This window comes from Vidua macroura, chromosome 7, assembly GCF_024509145.1.
Source record: "Vidua macroura isolate BioBank_ID:100142 chromosome 7, ASM2450914v1, whole genome shotgun sequence".
NCBI lineage: Eukaryota > Metazoa > Chordata > Aves > Passeriformes > Viduidae > Vidua > Vidua macroura.
In genome coordinates this window covers 15,526,982-15,543,791 of record NC_071577.1, presented here as the reverse complement: position 1 = coordinate 15,543,791, position 16,810 = coordinate 15,526,982, and the positions used below count along the sequence as shown (strand labels likewise).

Genomic DNA, 16,810 nt, shown 5'->3' with positions numbered 1-16,810 from the left:
AGCATTTTTGTACTGCTTTTTTTTTCTACTTCCAGAGTTCCATTGCCCCATCCTGTAATGTCCTCTAAAAAGATCAAAGCTGTTTAAACCAAACAGTTAATTCATATGCTGTCATTGAGTCATTGGGGCTAAAGCAAAAATGTGGTTTTGCACATGATGCATATTTTCAAGTCAGTGAGAGAGAAAATAAGAAAGTGATTTGGTAGAATTTTTTCTAGGTTTGTCTCAGGTTTGCATCTAACAAAGCTAAATACACACTCAGGACAGTAGCCAAGGGGAAGCAATTCCATCTGTTTGGCACTTGTGAGGGCACAGCTGGACTGTTGTATTTAGTTTTGGTCTCTTTTGGTACAAGAAAGATGCTGACATATTTGAAAACAGCTCAGCACAGGATCACCAGGAAGATCAGGGATTGAACATGAGACCTGGGGAGAAAAGGGTAAGTGAACTTCATAGGATGAGAGAGAGTGTAGAGGAGACTACATCCTACTTTCTTAAAAGTCCACAGTGAGAAAAGAAGAGGTAATGGACGTTAAATGGTCATGAGGAAGATTCTGTTAAGATATGGGAGACCTTTTTTTTGCACTACAATGGTGATCAAGCACTGAAACAGATGCCCAGACACTTGTGAAATATTCATCCTTGCAGATGCACAAAAATTGGTTTGGCTCTGAGCAACCAGAGACAACTCTAAGTTTGAGCCAAGTGCCAGTATGGCCCTACTTTGAGTGAAAGGATGGACCAGTGACTTCCAGAGATCCCTTCCAACCTAAATTGTTCTGTGGGGTCTCATTAAATTGTAATCTAGAAAATACAAGAAGGTTGAAGTGCTCAATACAAATTGTTTTTTAACATCGTAAATCATTGCCTAGAGTATGGAGAGCCATGCAAATTCCTAAAAATTTCAGTTATGCCCTCTGGTCTTAGTTGAAGTGGTATAATGCTTCTTCACCACAGTTTACTTTGGTTTAAATTTCTGAAGATTTTCACATGCCTATATAATCCAAAGGTTATTTGAAGCCAGCTCAGGACTTGAAAAGCATGTGGAAAGGTGTGAGAAGAGGTTGATATTGGAGAAGTCTTCTGAAGGCCAGGCAAGGTGCCTGCTAAAAGTAGGAGTGGGAATGCCTGTGCCACAGTAGGAGCTGGGAGCAGTTTGAGCTTTCCTAATTTGAGTTTTCCACCCCCTGCCTCAATTTACCATGTGTGGCTTGGAGTATCCAGAGTTGCTGTGGGTTCTCTCTCAACAAAGATGCTTCTGTCAGGTGGAGTTTGTGTTGCTGTGTAACTGAGCAGTTAATTTAGCATTGAAGTAGTATTCTAAGGTAAAATTCATGTTATAAAGTTGCTGTTATTCATATTATGAGAGTGAACATTCATTGCTGCTTACTCACAATATAGTAACTAAGATGTCACTTTCATTTTTAAGTATAGACTTATTTCATGGCACAGTAAATTTTTCCTTTTTTCAATGACTGATTCCAGTAAGTGCATTTGACAAGTATGGTTCTAGTAAACAATGCAGTCTTTGGTATTAATTATCTACATTTTTGTAGTGCCATTTGAAATGGACTCTCCAAAATTAGCTCATCTTCTGTAAAGTCCATACAGGTGAAAGTACTCAGTTTCAAGTTAAGCAGAAAATAAATAATCAGTCTTGCATTCCACAGTCCTCCTTCAATTTGTTTTTTTCACTTGAATAGAGGAAGAATAAAAGCAAAGGGCATTTGTTATCTAGCAAAACTCCGAAGCTATTTCACATGAAAGCATAATGAGTGTGACAGGCTACAAACAGCATTGAACATGAATCTTTTACAGAAAAAAGGAGAAATGTCCTTTGGTATATTTACTTCAATCAACCCTAATAAGGCTTGTTTTATGTGTTTTATGCATCCGCCATCATAATTATAAATCCTTGACATTTTAGCACTAGCATTTATATCTGCCAGGGAAGCTACCCGAAGTCAACCCTCAAGGAATGTCTGTATTGTACTATGGATCTCCATAACAGCTCTCAAGTAGTGACTAAGTGGCTTAAAAAAAATACATCTCAGTCATGCTTGAAGGGCTCATCAAACTTTGCCACAAATATCAACGTTAAGTACCCAATCAGCTGCATTGTTTGAAGTACAGTCACGTGTGCCCACGAAGGAATAGGTTGGACAGGAAGAAGAATTATAGAAGGGCTTATCAATCAGGCAATGGGTTTTTTTTAAATGACCTTTCAAAAACTCCTTTCCCTTCTTCCTGAAGTGGCTGGGTCTTGAGCTGGGCCTGGCAGCTGCTAGGCATGCTGCTTCTGTTCCTATTTAATATTTTTATATTCTTGGAAACTTTTCAGAGCAGAGGCTACTTTTCAGAGCAGAGCAGTGTTTGTATGTGTGTAGTAGGATTCTGTTCTTGGCTGCTTTTGGACAGTACCAAAAAATCTGAATAACAAGGATAGGAAAAGTGTCAGGTGGCTTTTGGGAAGACACTTTGGTGTACATTGTTTTGTCATGTAGATAAACAAGATGATCTAATCACTGTAGCTTTCATGTAATATATCTGTAATTTGTTTTCATATGTAGGTGTGAAGGAATGCTTGCCATATGGTGTGTATATTGGTATTTTTCCCTGACAGCCTTTATTTTAAGTTTAAGGAATTCCAAGGCATACTATTATGCAAGAATACCATTTCAAACACTCATCAGTATATACTAGAAGAATATCTTGAAAGAATATTGAAGAAAGGTTGTAGAGCTCCAGGAAAGTTTTAAATTGAAAAATTAAATAATGCTTTCATCCATTTTGAGGTACCCTAATTACCTTAGTTCTATGTTGCACTGTTACCAGGCTTTCATCTTTTAACCATTTGAACAGGATTCTTTCATAAGTAATATATAAAATCTGATTTTACATTAATTGGTTTGTGGAGTGAAGCAACTTTCACAGTGTCTTTGTGAATACTTTTCTTCTTTTTTTGGTTCAATATATGGTGCACTTTGCTCTCTGTCTTCTTGCCTCGATAGAAAGTCTTCTTGTCCCCTCATGGGCATAAGTTAAAAGTATAGCTCATTGAAGTTCTGATTTTTAAAATTATTTTAAAATATTATTTTGAACATTGCTGTGTTCTGGTGTCAGTGTGTCAAATACAGAGACACTGTGTATCTTTGTATCTCTTTGTTATGTAAGCGTAGGTATAAATGCAAGATTAGTCCTACAGATCCCAAATTGAGGGACCAGAGGACAAGGTAATGTGGTCCTGTGGCAAACATCAGTTTCTGCTGTAGCTTAAGTCATCATTTCTCCTTATGCCATGAAGCTCAAAGAAATAGTCACTGAGCTTTTCATTCACTCCTCCTGACAGCTCTTTCTTAAAATTCAGGGGCTTTCTCTGAAAAGTCTTTTGCTAATGAACCCAGAAAAGGGAGCATTTTTTAGCCACGCTATTATATGAGCAACTGAGAACTATTCTCACAGGAGCACTGGCCATCAGAAGCAAAGATATGGTTTAAAAAAGTATTTTTTTCCTATATGGGCATTTGAAATCATGGACAGAGAGCACCTGAACAGGAAACAAACATGTTTGGAATAAATCCACAATTTTACTGCCTCTGGTTGTCCCTAAGTGAGAGAGGAATCTAGATAATGTGAATGTGGAAAAAAAGAAATTAGGAGGAAAAATTTCACTCCAACTTGAATGAAAAATTTAACAGAAGCTGAGCATTTAACTGCTTTTTGTATTTTTGAGTATGTAATTTCAGCTGTTGAAAATTGTATCTTTTCAATTATGTATCAATGCTAGCCTATGACTGAGAACTTCTTTTAGTGATTTTATCCTGACAGTAATTGAAAGCTGATTAATTTAATTGTAAACAAGCTTGTATTTCTTCCTTAGTACTTCATGTAAATGCCTGGTGTTTGGGGTCAGAAGGGCAGCGGTGGTGTCTATTTTCGAATTCAGTACAGAAAAGCTAGTAAAATATACAGGTTTTAACCTTATTAACAATAATGTAGTTGTCAAAAGTGTAGTTGAAGAGAAATAATTATGAAACCTTTTATTTAAAATGGTGTATAGGGCAGGGTAAAGTCAGCTGTTTCTGACTTAACAAACAAGTGCCTTAAATCGCTGCTGTTTGTTCAAAGGTGAGGATGTTTTTCTTTAGAGTTATGAAACTCCATGAAGTTATGTTTAATTAAGTTTAATTAGTGAGGACTGAAACAAAACTGTTGCCATATTAATTTGGAAGGACTTTTGCTGCCTCTTGTGTGTGGTGTCCCTCCCCACGCCCAGGGTGGCACGGCTGCAGTGCGTGCCCTTCGCTGGATCTTAATCCAATGAGTGTGTTGGGGAATGGAGTCAGGCAATTTGTACATAATCTTGTTTGACTTTTCTGCAAGCTTTGCAATTGAAATATCAGTAAAGTATTGGAAGAGCTACATCATAGAGGAGCATACAATGTTAGAATTTGGCTGTATCACAGGGCCTTGTAATGAGATACCACAAAAAATGCTAATAAAATGCAAGTGTTCGTTATTGCTGCCTTGTATTGTGACTATGGCAGTACTGGTAGAGAGAGTTTAGTAACCAAAAATGATGGATAAGTACTAAATTCTGGTAATTTATTGATTTTCTATGTAACTGGTAGGATATTAATAGATATTACAATAACAATAATAATGGTTGTAGAACCATTTAACCTATACAGAAATACATATATATCTTTCACAATAAATATTCATGTTCCTTAAATAACCTTTAAAAAAGAGATGACTGACTACAGCAAATGTACAAAATTGTACAAATTGCTCAATTTACAAATGTCTACAGTAATATTTTGATGTGTTAAGAAAGCCCCAATCAGCTGACCTTCTGAATTCTCAATATTTGAAAATATTGAACTAGTAAAGAATAAACTAGTGTTGCCAGCAGTGGTGTTGTTTTATTGATATGTTTGTGGGGATTTCTTAATGCATCCTGAAATCCTTTTCAATCAGAAGATTTTGGCAGTCTGTTCCAATTAAGGAATTCTCTATACTGGAAATGAGAAGTCAATTATGAGAATTATTTTTGAGTTGCTAATTTACATAGCCTTAATTGTATTAATTCCCTTTGAAAGGGTAAAGCAGATATTTATAATACTTTGATTGATTAGCAGTGTATTTGTGTTAAAATTGCTACTGATAAGATGCTGCTGCAACTGTGGTTCTGAGGAGTTCTCTCCAAAATAAACATTTTAGCCAACAAAGTTTATTTCACTGGGAAGGAAAGGCATCACGTCTTTGCTACCTCCACAAGCAGTACTGTAGCATCTCCTTTCCACACTCTTAAAAAATGGGAGTTTAGACTGTGTTACTTAATTACTGGTGTGTTCCATACTGTAAAGAAATAGGTTTTCGGTTTTTTGTTTTTTTTTTTTTTTTAATCTGTCAAAATAGTGCCTGGGTGTAAACTAAGGAACTGTGGGTTTCTCTCAAAAGTCACTCACAGAATATCAGCAGTAAGAGGCTTCCTGTTTTCAGGCAGGTGTGGGGCCTATGTGGTCTGGCTCAGGTGGACTCCTCTTCCAGCTGTTTGCCAGGCTGTCTTGCAGGTGTTGGCTTGCAGCTGTGCCCTGTCTGCTCATGCTCAGTGTGGAAGTAGAGTGCTGGTGTGGGTACAGCTGGGAAGGGGCGTAGTGTTGTCATCTCTTCTCGTGCCTCTGCTGCAGGAGTTGGGAGGAGAGGAGCCAGCGTGTCTCATGTGCTGAACCTTCTTGTCTGGTGACCGAGAGTGGCATGTGCATCAAGGGGCAGAGCTGACAGAAGCACTGAATCACGTGTTTGTGATCCTTCTGTATAAGGCAGAGGTCTGGGGGCTGTACCCGCACTTGGGCACTGTGAGTTCTGCCCCTCAACCTGCCTGCACCCGGCTCATTCCTGAGCTGGTGTCGCGGAAGGTGTTTGACTTGTAACCTCAGCTCTTGGGCAGTGTCACCCAGTGCTAGGACAGGGGCTTTAGGGACCCTCAGTGACATGAGGATATTGTCACTGCAATCAAAACTTTAACCTGGGTCCTCTGCAGGTGGGATGGGCACCACTGATGCCTTTGGCCTCGGGCAGGGCAGGGCCTTTGAATTCAGGACTCCCTCAGCCCTCGGGGCAGCGCCCACCCACCCACGTCCCTTCGCTGAGGAGCCCTTCAAAAGGAGCCTGAGGACATTGTCACCCGCCCTGGGGAAGTGACAGGTGACCAGGGGTGAGGAGCAGGAGCCGCCTTGCTGGGAGTGCAGGGAAATGGCCGTGCTGTGGCCATGGTGCAGTTTGCCTCTTGGGGCTGGCAGGTAGGTAGGGTGTATGTCATATCTCATGGTGTCAGGAGTCTGTGACCTGACTTGCCTGTTAAAATAATTTTATATTATTATTTCTGCAGAAGATTCATTTGCACTTTAGAGGACTGAAGAAAGGTGTGGTGCTTAGAAACCACAGTATACAATAGTACGTGGCTGCTGCTCTGGTCTCTGCCTGTGACAAGTGGAAAATACTTGCAGAAAGCACATCAGAAGTAGAGTGATTGTAGCATCAGTTTGTCCTTCTGGCAAACTACATGTTTTGGAGGTTTCTAAGACTGAGGTAGTGCTTGTACCTACCTATTTAACTGTTCTTCCTGGTGTTTCCCATGACTTTGTCTAATTTTTTTAACCAATTTCTACTTTTTACCTCTGCAATATCCTGGGGCAGTAAGCGTAGAATATTCTAAAGTAATATAGCATTTAATAGGATTTGTGTGGTGTGAAACCAAGGGGAAGCTCTGCTCGGTCTGGTTGAGGAATTCAGTTGTTCCCATCAAATCACAACCAAGTTCCATTTAGTCCATTCTGCATTGTGGATGTTGAAATGAACTTTGTATCCTGCTATTACCTAAAGTGCTTTCAGTGCCACAGTCCTACACAATCTCCAATTTCCTCTTCATTAGTAACAGCCTCTTTTGCAGAAATTAAATTTCCACAGAAAAAGTGAGAGTGAGAAAGCAAACCTTTTGGTGTACAATGTTGGTGGAATTTACTGAATCAGAATGAGCTGCCATAATAGCAGGAGCATGAATAGTCATTTTAGAAACAGATGAAAGATACAATAAGATGGGGGTTTTGATTTGTTTCTTCTTGGTACTGGAGAAAATTTCTGTGATCTGTTCGTATCTGGATCTCAGCCTTTTTGGCTATATGTAATTTTGGGACATAACTAATGCAGTGTGAACACTTGGGTACTTTACATGTTATGCAGGAATAAACTACAAAGAGAGTTGTCCTTGTTACGGGAGTGAATCTTCTATATGCTTTGGACAAGCAAAAAGCAAATTGTGTGTTGTAAAAACATATTTGTATGGCCATAGAAAGGAAACAGGCTCCACATGGAAAAATAGAGCAAGTTTTCTACCTAATTATTTAAGGCGTTTTGTGTGTCTCTGAAATGTGCCTTGGTAAATATGAGCTGACACATTTCTAGCAACCAAATTATAAATGAGTGGAAGACCTGAAAATGTCAGTTTCTTCCTTTTAGAAGCACTTCAGGATTTTTCTTTCCTTTTCCTTCATACATTCGTTTCTTCCCTTGGGCAAATGAGTTTGTTTAAACGTTTGTTTCAGTATACTGTTTTTCATAGGATATAATTGTTGACACTTCCTGGAAGTGTCAGAGGAGATTTGATGTACTAATATTTTCATAAGAGAGAGCATATGTATACCTTAAAATAACAGAGAGAGATGTAAAAATCAATCCTTTAAACTTGTTTCTGTGTATAGCTTGATGTTGCCTAACCAGCTGTGTGTGTTGTGGTATTTTTTATGATTAGCCTGGAAAACAATAGATAATCTGAAGGAGTGCAGAAAAAGTAAAATAAATGAGCACCATAGGCAAAGTGTTTGCCATTTAAGTGGCACAAGAACGATTTCATGTCAGGTGATGGGGTAGGGAAAACACTTGAACTGCTACTCTTACCTCCTCTGCTTTTGAAGAGTGCTCTGGAGTGCCAAGCATCCCAGAGTTGAGAACATCATATCTTCTATTTTGTTTTAATCATATTTTGGTCTGTTTACCCAGAGCTGTAACATGCTTAAAATTTTTTCTGGACCTTTTATACGATTTACAGCTAGCTACATGTGTGTGAGCCACTTCGTGATGAGGCTGCATAACCACAGTCTGGTCACTTTATATTAGTAGAGACCAAAAGGATAATCTTTTGTTAAAGAGCAGATTAACAGAGGCAAAAAATAATTATTCTGGTGTTTTGTATCATTTTCGTGGCCACATTGGTGTGACCTTGGACAACAGACTTTGGAGCCTTCCCATGTGCCTGGAGTGGTGTAAGAGCCAGTGACTGACAGTTCTCAGAAAGGTGTACCTGGTCCAGGCTTGCAGGGCAGGATGGGAGGAAGGGACAGATACGTGGTGGGTAGAGAAGTGCTGGGGAAGTGGGTGTGTGTGCTGTGCTGGACCATGAAACTTTCATCCTTACAGAGACATGGGTTGGACAGCTAGGGAGGCCTCATGCTCTCTCATTGTGCTGGATGGATCTTGTCCTTGGAATGTAGTTATGTTCTTACAAATAAAATTTGCATCTGCTCACGCAGTGCAGCTTCTGTGGTTGTGTTACCTTTGTGCAGCATGTCAGTCAGTAGCACTAAAATTTTTTAGACTTAATAACACCCTCTACCCCAAATAATTAAATGCTGTTCTGTGTTTTTAAACATGCTAATCTCTAAGTGTTTTGAAATAATGCAAAATGTTCACTAATGGTAGGATGCTAACTCTGAGAATGTGTGTCAGCACAGGGCAGTGCTGAAGCATATACTTAAGTCACATTGAAGTCAGTATATCTAAACACAAATGTCTGTGCTTTCTGGAATCTGTGGTTTTGTTGTTAGCTGTTTTGAAATAAGATCATTAATTTTGTACTTTAAGTATAAGCTTTTTTTTTTTTTTTTTTTTTTTTTTTTTTTTTCTTTTTTTTTTTTTTCTTTTAAGAGTGAAGTTTGGAAATACTTTCTACAAACTACATTATCTTTTGTTTTGATAGCTGATTGCCATTTATGATGAACAAGAAACTCCCCATAAGATTGACAGCACCGATGGGAATGTGACAGACAGAAATAGCCCAGACTCCTTTGAGACAGAGGTAGCAACTCAGCTGGCTGCCTTTCAGCCCATTGGTGAGATTGAAGTGACTCCTTCTGCCCTAAAACTGGGTATGTATATCTTGTATGTTTTTTTCTTTCATTTTTCTTTTTCTCTGTATGTTTGTAATCTGATTTTATATATTACAAGGTATTTTTTTTAGCATCCCATTGTTTGCCTTGCAGTTCAGTGAGGGGCGTTGAGGGGAAGCCATATGTGGAGTGTCTGAGGTCTGTTGGTCTGTTCAGCCTGGAGAGGAGGAGACTGAGGGGAGACCTCATTGTGGTCTAAAGCTTTCTTATGAGGGGACATAGGGGGCCAGGCACCAATCTCCCTGGTGATCAGTGACAGGACCCAAGGGAATGACACGAAGCTCAGTTAGAAGAGGTTTAAGTTGGATATTAGGAAAAGCCTCTTCACCCAGAGGGTGGTTGGGAACCTGAACACATTCCCCAGCACCAAGCCTGACTGAGTTCAAGAAGCATTTGGACAACTCTCCTTAGCACTGTTGGGGATGTCTTGTGCTGGGCCAGGAGTTGCTGACAATCCATCATAGTATTCTGAAAGAGCAAAGATGAAGCCTTTGCTAAGGATTTTTAAATATCACCGTCATTGAAAAAAAACCCTTTTTTTTTGAGGAACCTGGGTTCAATGAGTGTAAAACTGCTATGTGCAAGTACTTTTACCAGTTAGCTGAGCTAGTGTCCTGTTTTGGGTGTGGGAGGTGGGAAGAGGGATGTGCTGGTTGCAAACAGTTCAGCTCTTTGCCTTTGAAGAAGTTGCACAACTGGGCCCATTTTCCTTTCTGACTTTCAAGTGAACAGACTGTGATTAGGAAAGGCTGCTGCTTAATTCCCTCTTACATCAGAGGGTACTGCATGAACTGCTGCAGCTCTGGTGCCCTGTGTTGTTCAAGTATGCCTGGATGGCCAGGAGTTCCAACTGGTTTCCAATTACAAAAAACTGGAGTCTTGTATATTATACACAAAGCAGTTTGAAAAACTTTCTTGGATTGAGCGTAGGCTGGGCTGTCACATAAGTACTGGATACAGGAGCTTTCAAAACTAGATTGATGGTAAATGCTGTGACTGCCTGCCTGTAAAGCAAATGAATGATGCTCAGGAGAGGCTGCTCTGCATCCCACCAGTGCCCATTGCCCAGCTCAGCCCATGTTCCTGAGTGCTGCTGGCAGTCTCCGAATGCTGTGCAATAAAACCTGAGTGTAACCAGGTGGGGAAAGGGTAGAAGTACTGTCTCTAGTTGTGCTACTCTCATGGATTAGTCTGATTACAACTTGAGAAATGGAATGCTCGCTTGTCTATTTTAATTGCATTTTTAAAGGAAAAGGCTAATTTTAAAAAGCAGTGAGCTAAAATAAAATTTAAACTAAAGTTCACTGGATGAAGTTGTGTAACTTAACTTCTAACAGAAATCTGGGCTCATTTTTGTGCCTGCTGTAGAAAATTCTAAAATTCAAGCTGCAAGAGAATTTTTAGAGTAAAATTTGTGTTAATGGATCGTATCTCTTTTTTTCCATATTCTAAAATAAAAAAATCTTTTTCCATATTTAATGACACACGGGAAATTCTCATAACTGAAAATCTTGAGACAAGACTTATTATTGACATAACTTGTAGGTATTTGTGTTTTTTGGTAAGCATGAGATATGGAATAACTTGTAGCTCAAGGTTTGGTGGTTAAGAGTTTTGCCATTTCATTTTTTGCATATTTTAAAATTGTGCTGTTACCACATTTTAGCATGTTTCAGAAAGTAGAGATTGTTCTCCAAATACCTCTGAGCACTACTTAAAGAAAGTGTTTAGTCTCACATACTGTTGTTACATAAGTTGAGGGTTGGAGAGAGGAGTACTTCAGCTTCACACAATTTCATGTACAGCAGTTAAGTGCTCAAGCTCTTGAGCTCATCACTAAGCTACCACATAGTTAATTTGCTAGTGTTTATGAAATCCTACTGGAGAGCATAAAAGAGATGAAATATAATGTGGAAAGAGCAGTCAGGGTTCTATTTTTTTTTCAGTGCAATACTAACATATATTTGAAGTTAAAATGGTGCTAGCTTCTTAAAAGAAGAGATCATTGTCTCCTCAGTTCTGTTTCAGATTGGTTTATTTTGCAGGGTAAGTGAAAGATTTTCTACCTGTTAGTCCTGTAACTTAGTTTGTACTCTGAAATATAATTGTTTTATCTTCTGGATTTTACTTCATGGTTTACAATTTCTTTGGACTTAAATTTTGCCTTTGTCTTTTGTGTACAAGTGCCTAGTCCTTAAATTATGTGACTATTTCCATTAGAGGCAAATTGAAAAGTAAATGAAGAAATAGAAGGACAATTTGGTTGCATCAATATCATTGATGCATGAACCACAGTAGTCTGGCTTCCTGTCTAATTATTGAATTGACTCTCACTTGCTAGCAGAAATAAATAATAATAATTTATAAAGCTGTTCTTATTTTGGAAGCAAGAATGTGATTGAATATGTATGTCGGAAAAAAAGTGTTGCTTTCCGTGGTAGAGCTGTGCTTCAAGAACTATCAGCCACTCACCTTTCTGAGTATTTTTCCAGAATGCTTTTAGGAGGGAAATGCATTGTTATATGAATTGTCAGATTGTGGAATAATTTTGCCTGTTAATTTCTGTTGGATGTTTTATATTTTACAAAATCAGTTCCATGGTTTTATGTAGAAACAGTGTCTGGCTAATGATCTGCTTGTGTAATACTTAGTGCTTGTGCTTAATAAGCATGTGAAACTAACCACTGCTCTTGTCAGATGTGAGAGAATTGCCACTGGATTAGGACACATGAGATACTGTCTTAAAGCATTTCTGTATTTTATAAATTGTATATGTGGCATAGTTAGGTTAATAACAATATATTATACCAAATCTTAAAGCCCTTCCTGTTAGGATAGAGATGGCAATAATTTTACTTTTTGGTATTTTTATTGTATGGTTACTTCTTTGAGGGTGTTTTTCAGTTTGTTATTCTAGAATAGTGATCAGCTTGACTGTCTGAAATCATAAATTTTCCATTATGTAGTTGGTTACCCTTTATTTTTCCCTTTATCATCTGTAACTCTGAAAGTAAGCCAGAATAAAAACAATCTTATATTTGACTCAAAAGCTAAAATAGCCTCATATTTTACATTGCTTTCATATATTGCCAAAATTTTAGAGCAAAAAAGTAAGTTTAATTTACTTGATATGAAATTACTTTCTTAGTATGTATTTCATAAAACAGTTCAGGAAATTAGTCAGGTGTTTTTCTTTTCCCTGAAATAAACACTTCTCTACTTTTAAAGCTAGCTCTGTTCCCAAACAAGTGCAATTGTGGATTCTTATATTTAAGAAAAATGTAGGAAGTTCATGCACACAGTATCTTCTGTGTCCATAACATGAGGTGAGGTGCAAACAGATTTAAGTGCCTCCCTCCCTGCCATACATCACTGGATTAGCAGGTGCTGTTGCTGACAGTGTCTTTTAATAGTGAAAAAACAAAAATCCCAATTTGTCAGAATCTGTGCTCAGGTAAAGAAAACATTTCATACTACAATACAAATGGTGTAAAGCACCTGCTAATATATGTGACAAAATTTAGAGAAGCGCACAACTGTTTAATGTGTTCAGGCAGCTGTTTGAAACAGGGAAGAAATTGATCTACTGATTTTGTTATTTCTGCAGATATGAGAGCATTGAGACAGTTGCTAAGATGGTAGCAGAGCTTGTCTTGTATTACTGTTTCTTGTGAGCAGAATTTCCCAGAGTACAATAATGATGTGGCCATGACAACAGTTTTCAAAGAATGATACAGGCAACTAAATGCTGAAATAGCTGATGTACATTTGAAAAATGTATTGGAGATAAGCTTCAACATCTCTAACCCCAAATACCATTGCAATTTCTTCACTGCCTTTTTTTGGTACCATGTTTCCCAATTATAAAACTGTGTATAGACAAAACCTTGAAATCACAGTGTGTTGAATACTTTGTAAGCTGCATGACTTCAGCCCATGGTGAGTGTAAGGTGATACACATCCCAGGGAAAGAGATTATGGCCCTCATAAAATTTTCTTTGCACCTGTACGCGTGCCAGTAGTGCTCCTGTTTCCCTTTTGGACCTCATAGTTCACTGTTGTTTTCTAGTGGTTTTCCCCACATGGTGTGTCGTGGAACAGGAAGGGGGGAGTTATTTTCATTATGTCAATTTGTTTTTTCCTTTTCAGTCCATATGGGCAGGAAGGAGAGAGCACTAATTTATTTATGGAGGATCCGTTTTATGGAAAAGTCACTCTGAGCTGGAAATGCCCTCATGACTGGCTCAGTGTTTTGTTTGCTTCACTTGGTAAATAATGGTTGAGTACACACAAATTTAGTTGTTGCTTTTGTCTTACTCATCTCCTTGGTGTTAAGTAGTCAGGATTTTTTCTGGAAGAAGGCACGCAGCATTGAAAGATGCTTGTTGATTTTGAATACTAAGGTATGGAAAAAGTAAGGTCTAAAGTAGGCATCTCCGTGATTTTTTTTTTTTGGTCTGTTGCTTTTTTTTTTTTTTCCTTTTTTTTTTTTTTCTTTTTCCCTTTATTTGGGAATTGGTTTGAAGAATCTGAAGCTATTTTCTGAGTACAGTCTGGAAGCACAGACAATTAAATTACTTTGTTGGCTATTACGATAAAATTATGATCTTAATCAATTGATACCTTTCCTAGTGTAAACTAGTAACTTCATTTAAAGTTGAGATTACATAAAGAAATAATTCCTTGTAACAGTTATTGATAGCAGGTTAAAAAATACTCTTGTAAACTACAGGAGTTAGCTCCTCCCTTTACAAGCTTTCATTGTTGAATAGAGCAGTGTGTTGATTTTGCCATTGGAAGGTCTAACTTCAGTATTTCAAATTTTGCATGACTTTGTTTTATAGCAAATCCCTGAGATTTTCTCCTTTTACATGTACATGGCTGCACATCTGAGCAGTGTTCTAGGCAAGTGGAAGGCTTGGGTGAAAATAATGTTTGGAATGACCGATTACAGTCTCTCTCCTAAAGTAAGCTTACGAGTGGTAATGGTAGTTGGAGTGAAAGCTATGTGCAGGCACTTGTGCTTTTGAGCAGTCAGTTCTTTCAGTTCTGGACATTCTGTGTCGCTTCTTCTCAGTGAACATTTTTTCCCCCTGAAAACAGAGATTTCTGGGAATGTTTCAACCCTCAGAAGGGCTAGTTAGTACAGGATAATAAGAGTAGTAGCCTAGAAGGTTTTCATTGTCCATTTTTGATGCAGTTGGTGGTGTTCTGGCCATGTCTTTTTGACATTTGGGAAAGGTTACTTTGCACGCCTATGGAATTGCCTTGAAGGTGCTTCAGACAGAGAATATACTCAATTAGCTTAATGTATTCCTGTGGTTTTGGGGTTTTTCTAGTTTAAATTGTGTTTCATGGGATTGTTTAAAACATTTTGATTTACCCTATGTGTTCGGGTTGCTAAGTCAGTCAGCAGAGGTGCTTTCATTGGCAGTGTCTTAGTTTGAAGTCCAAGGAAATTGAAGGGAAGGTTTCTTCCATGGGTTTTTGGAAATTTCTGCCCTGATAGGCCTGACAGGGATTAAATTGTTACCTCCAGGGTACGGATGTTGACAATTTCTGTATAACTTCAGAGCTCGGAAGGAATTTCTTTTCTTTCTCATCCTCTTTGAAGTGGAAGCATTGTAAGTAGGCTTAGGGGCATTTAAAACAACATTTATTTGATTAGTCCTCTTTCAAGTTGGAGTTGAGATACTACAGATATGCAGACTGTGTTTTTAAATACAGAGGAAACCACATTATTATGTATTTTTAAAATTTGTGAAAACATACAATGTGAAACTATTAATCTGATAAACCAAATGTTGCTAATGCCTTATGTATAGCATACACGAGTAAGCAGGAAAGACACTTTCTTGCATGAAAGCCATCCTTTTCTTCTTAATCTTGCAACGTCAGTTTATTGGCTGAGCATTCTGATGTTTGTCAGTACATGGAGTGTACTGTATTCAAGTCAAAATTCTCTCCTGTAACATTCTGGAAAAACTAACATTTTGAAATTGGTACATTTCAAAAGAAATGCATTATGGAAGAACATGCTGTTTTCTGTGATTTGAGAATACTGCTGATTTCCTTAAGGAAATATGGCTGTATTCTCTTACACTGCACTGGATGGCTCCTCTCCTAGTAATGATAACAAGTATTGTTCTCCGCTGTTTGCCACAGGCATTGTGAAGATGACACTGTACTTGATAGATTTTTCTCCTCTGTGGCATCCAGTGTAATCTGCTTTTAAAGAATTGTGATGATCAATTCAAGTCTACTTGCATTTCTAAAACAAATGGTTTCTGTTCTCAGGCAAGCTAAAGGTTTGAAGATAACTTTTCATTTCAGTCAGAGGAAAGGTCTGGTATATTTTGACCTCATGACTTAAGCTTGGTCTTATTTAGTTGTCCTTGATTCATGAAAATGAGTTTTGCTTTATCTCTGTATTGCAGCAGAATAATACATTAATGGTTTCTGTAAAGATGTATATAAAACTTCCATGTGTTTTTCTGTCCTGGAGCTGCCTGTTTACGAAACAGGACCATCTTTCCTTCCTTTCACTGTACCCAAGAATTTAGTGCTAGGGTAGGTAATAAATTTATGTGCATAGTTTGTTACTAAAGTATCTCTTCTCTTTTTAATAGCCCTTCTGTCTCTGATTTCCCAAAAGATTGTTCCTCATCAATTATTCTGCCTGTCTCTATTCCCTTTGGACGTGGTTTAATATGCCTTACTTTGGAGTAAGAGGGGCATCTCCATGAAAATATGTTAACTAGAGAGAAAAATATTTTTCCATCACAAGTTAGACACTTTTCTGCAGTAGCTCTCTAGCTGGGATGTTGATTTCCAGCCTTTTATTACCTTGGGGAAGGTTTTGGGAAAGGTAATGAATGGGACTTAAAATGATGGAATAAATTCCATTATAAAAGTCAACGGTGCTTTTTGACACACATTGTTTGATATTAGTGCTTTTACTCAGATTTTGTCTGTTTTATGGATTTTGTGATGTTGCTGGTTTTGTTGGTATTTTTGGAATATGATGCATAGCTGGTTTTAGAGGTAGTATCTTTTTAAAAAAAAAGACCAACCCACTTAGCTAAGTATATGCAGCTGAAGGTTTTGAAAAGCTGTAGTATATCATACTTCAAAACTGTAGTGCAGTCTCTGTCAGTACCCCTTAGTGTTGAGTAAGACAGAGGAGAGCGTGTCTGTTTATAATTCTGTACAGTACTTGTGGTATATTAGCTCTGAGGCAATACGGCAAAATGTGTATTTCAGGTAGAAAATGAGCCTGCTATGCCTGCCTGATGGATAGTTTGAAATTGTTCAAGTTAAAACAATTGGGACTTCAGCTAAAGGTCTGAAGGTATTAGATCAATAAGAAGTTATTATTCAATTTCCTCACCATGTAAAAACTCGACTGTCAAACACAACTATTGTTCAACAAGTTGCAAAGCAAAATAACTCTACACTGATTTTCTTTTGAAGCCTTCAGCTAAACTATAAAATTTGATTTAACACACCAAAAATTGATGAGTTATAATAGCATTAGACAAATTAACAGGACATGGCTCATTAGTGTCTTGAAATATGGTTGT

The 16,810-nt window shown here is 37.9% G+C and overlaps 1 protein-coding gene across 3 annotated transcripts in view; it reads left to right on the top strand.

The window, feature by feature from the left end:
- Positions 1–16,810, top strand: part of PARD3B (par-3 family cell polarity regulator beta) — a 395,945-nt gene that overhangs the window by 108,856 nt on the left and 270,279 nt on the right. For all 3 annotated transcript variants that reach the window (XM_053982562.1, XM_053982561.1, XM_053982560.1), the window contains exon 3: positions 9,038–9,206. In XM_053982562.1, the coding sequence (XP_053838537.1) occupies positions 9,038–9,206 (169 nt within the window). The remainder of the gene's footprint in view (positions 1–9,037; positions 9,207–16,810) is intronic.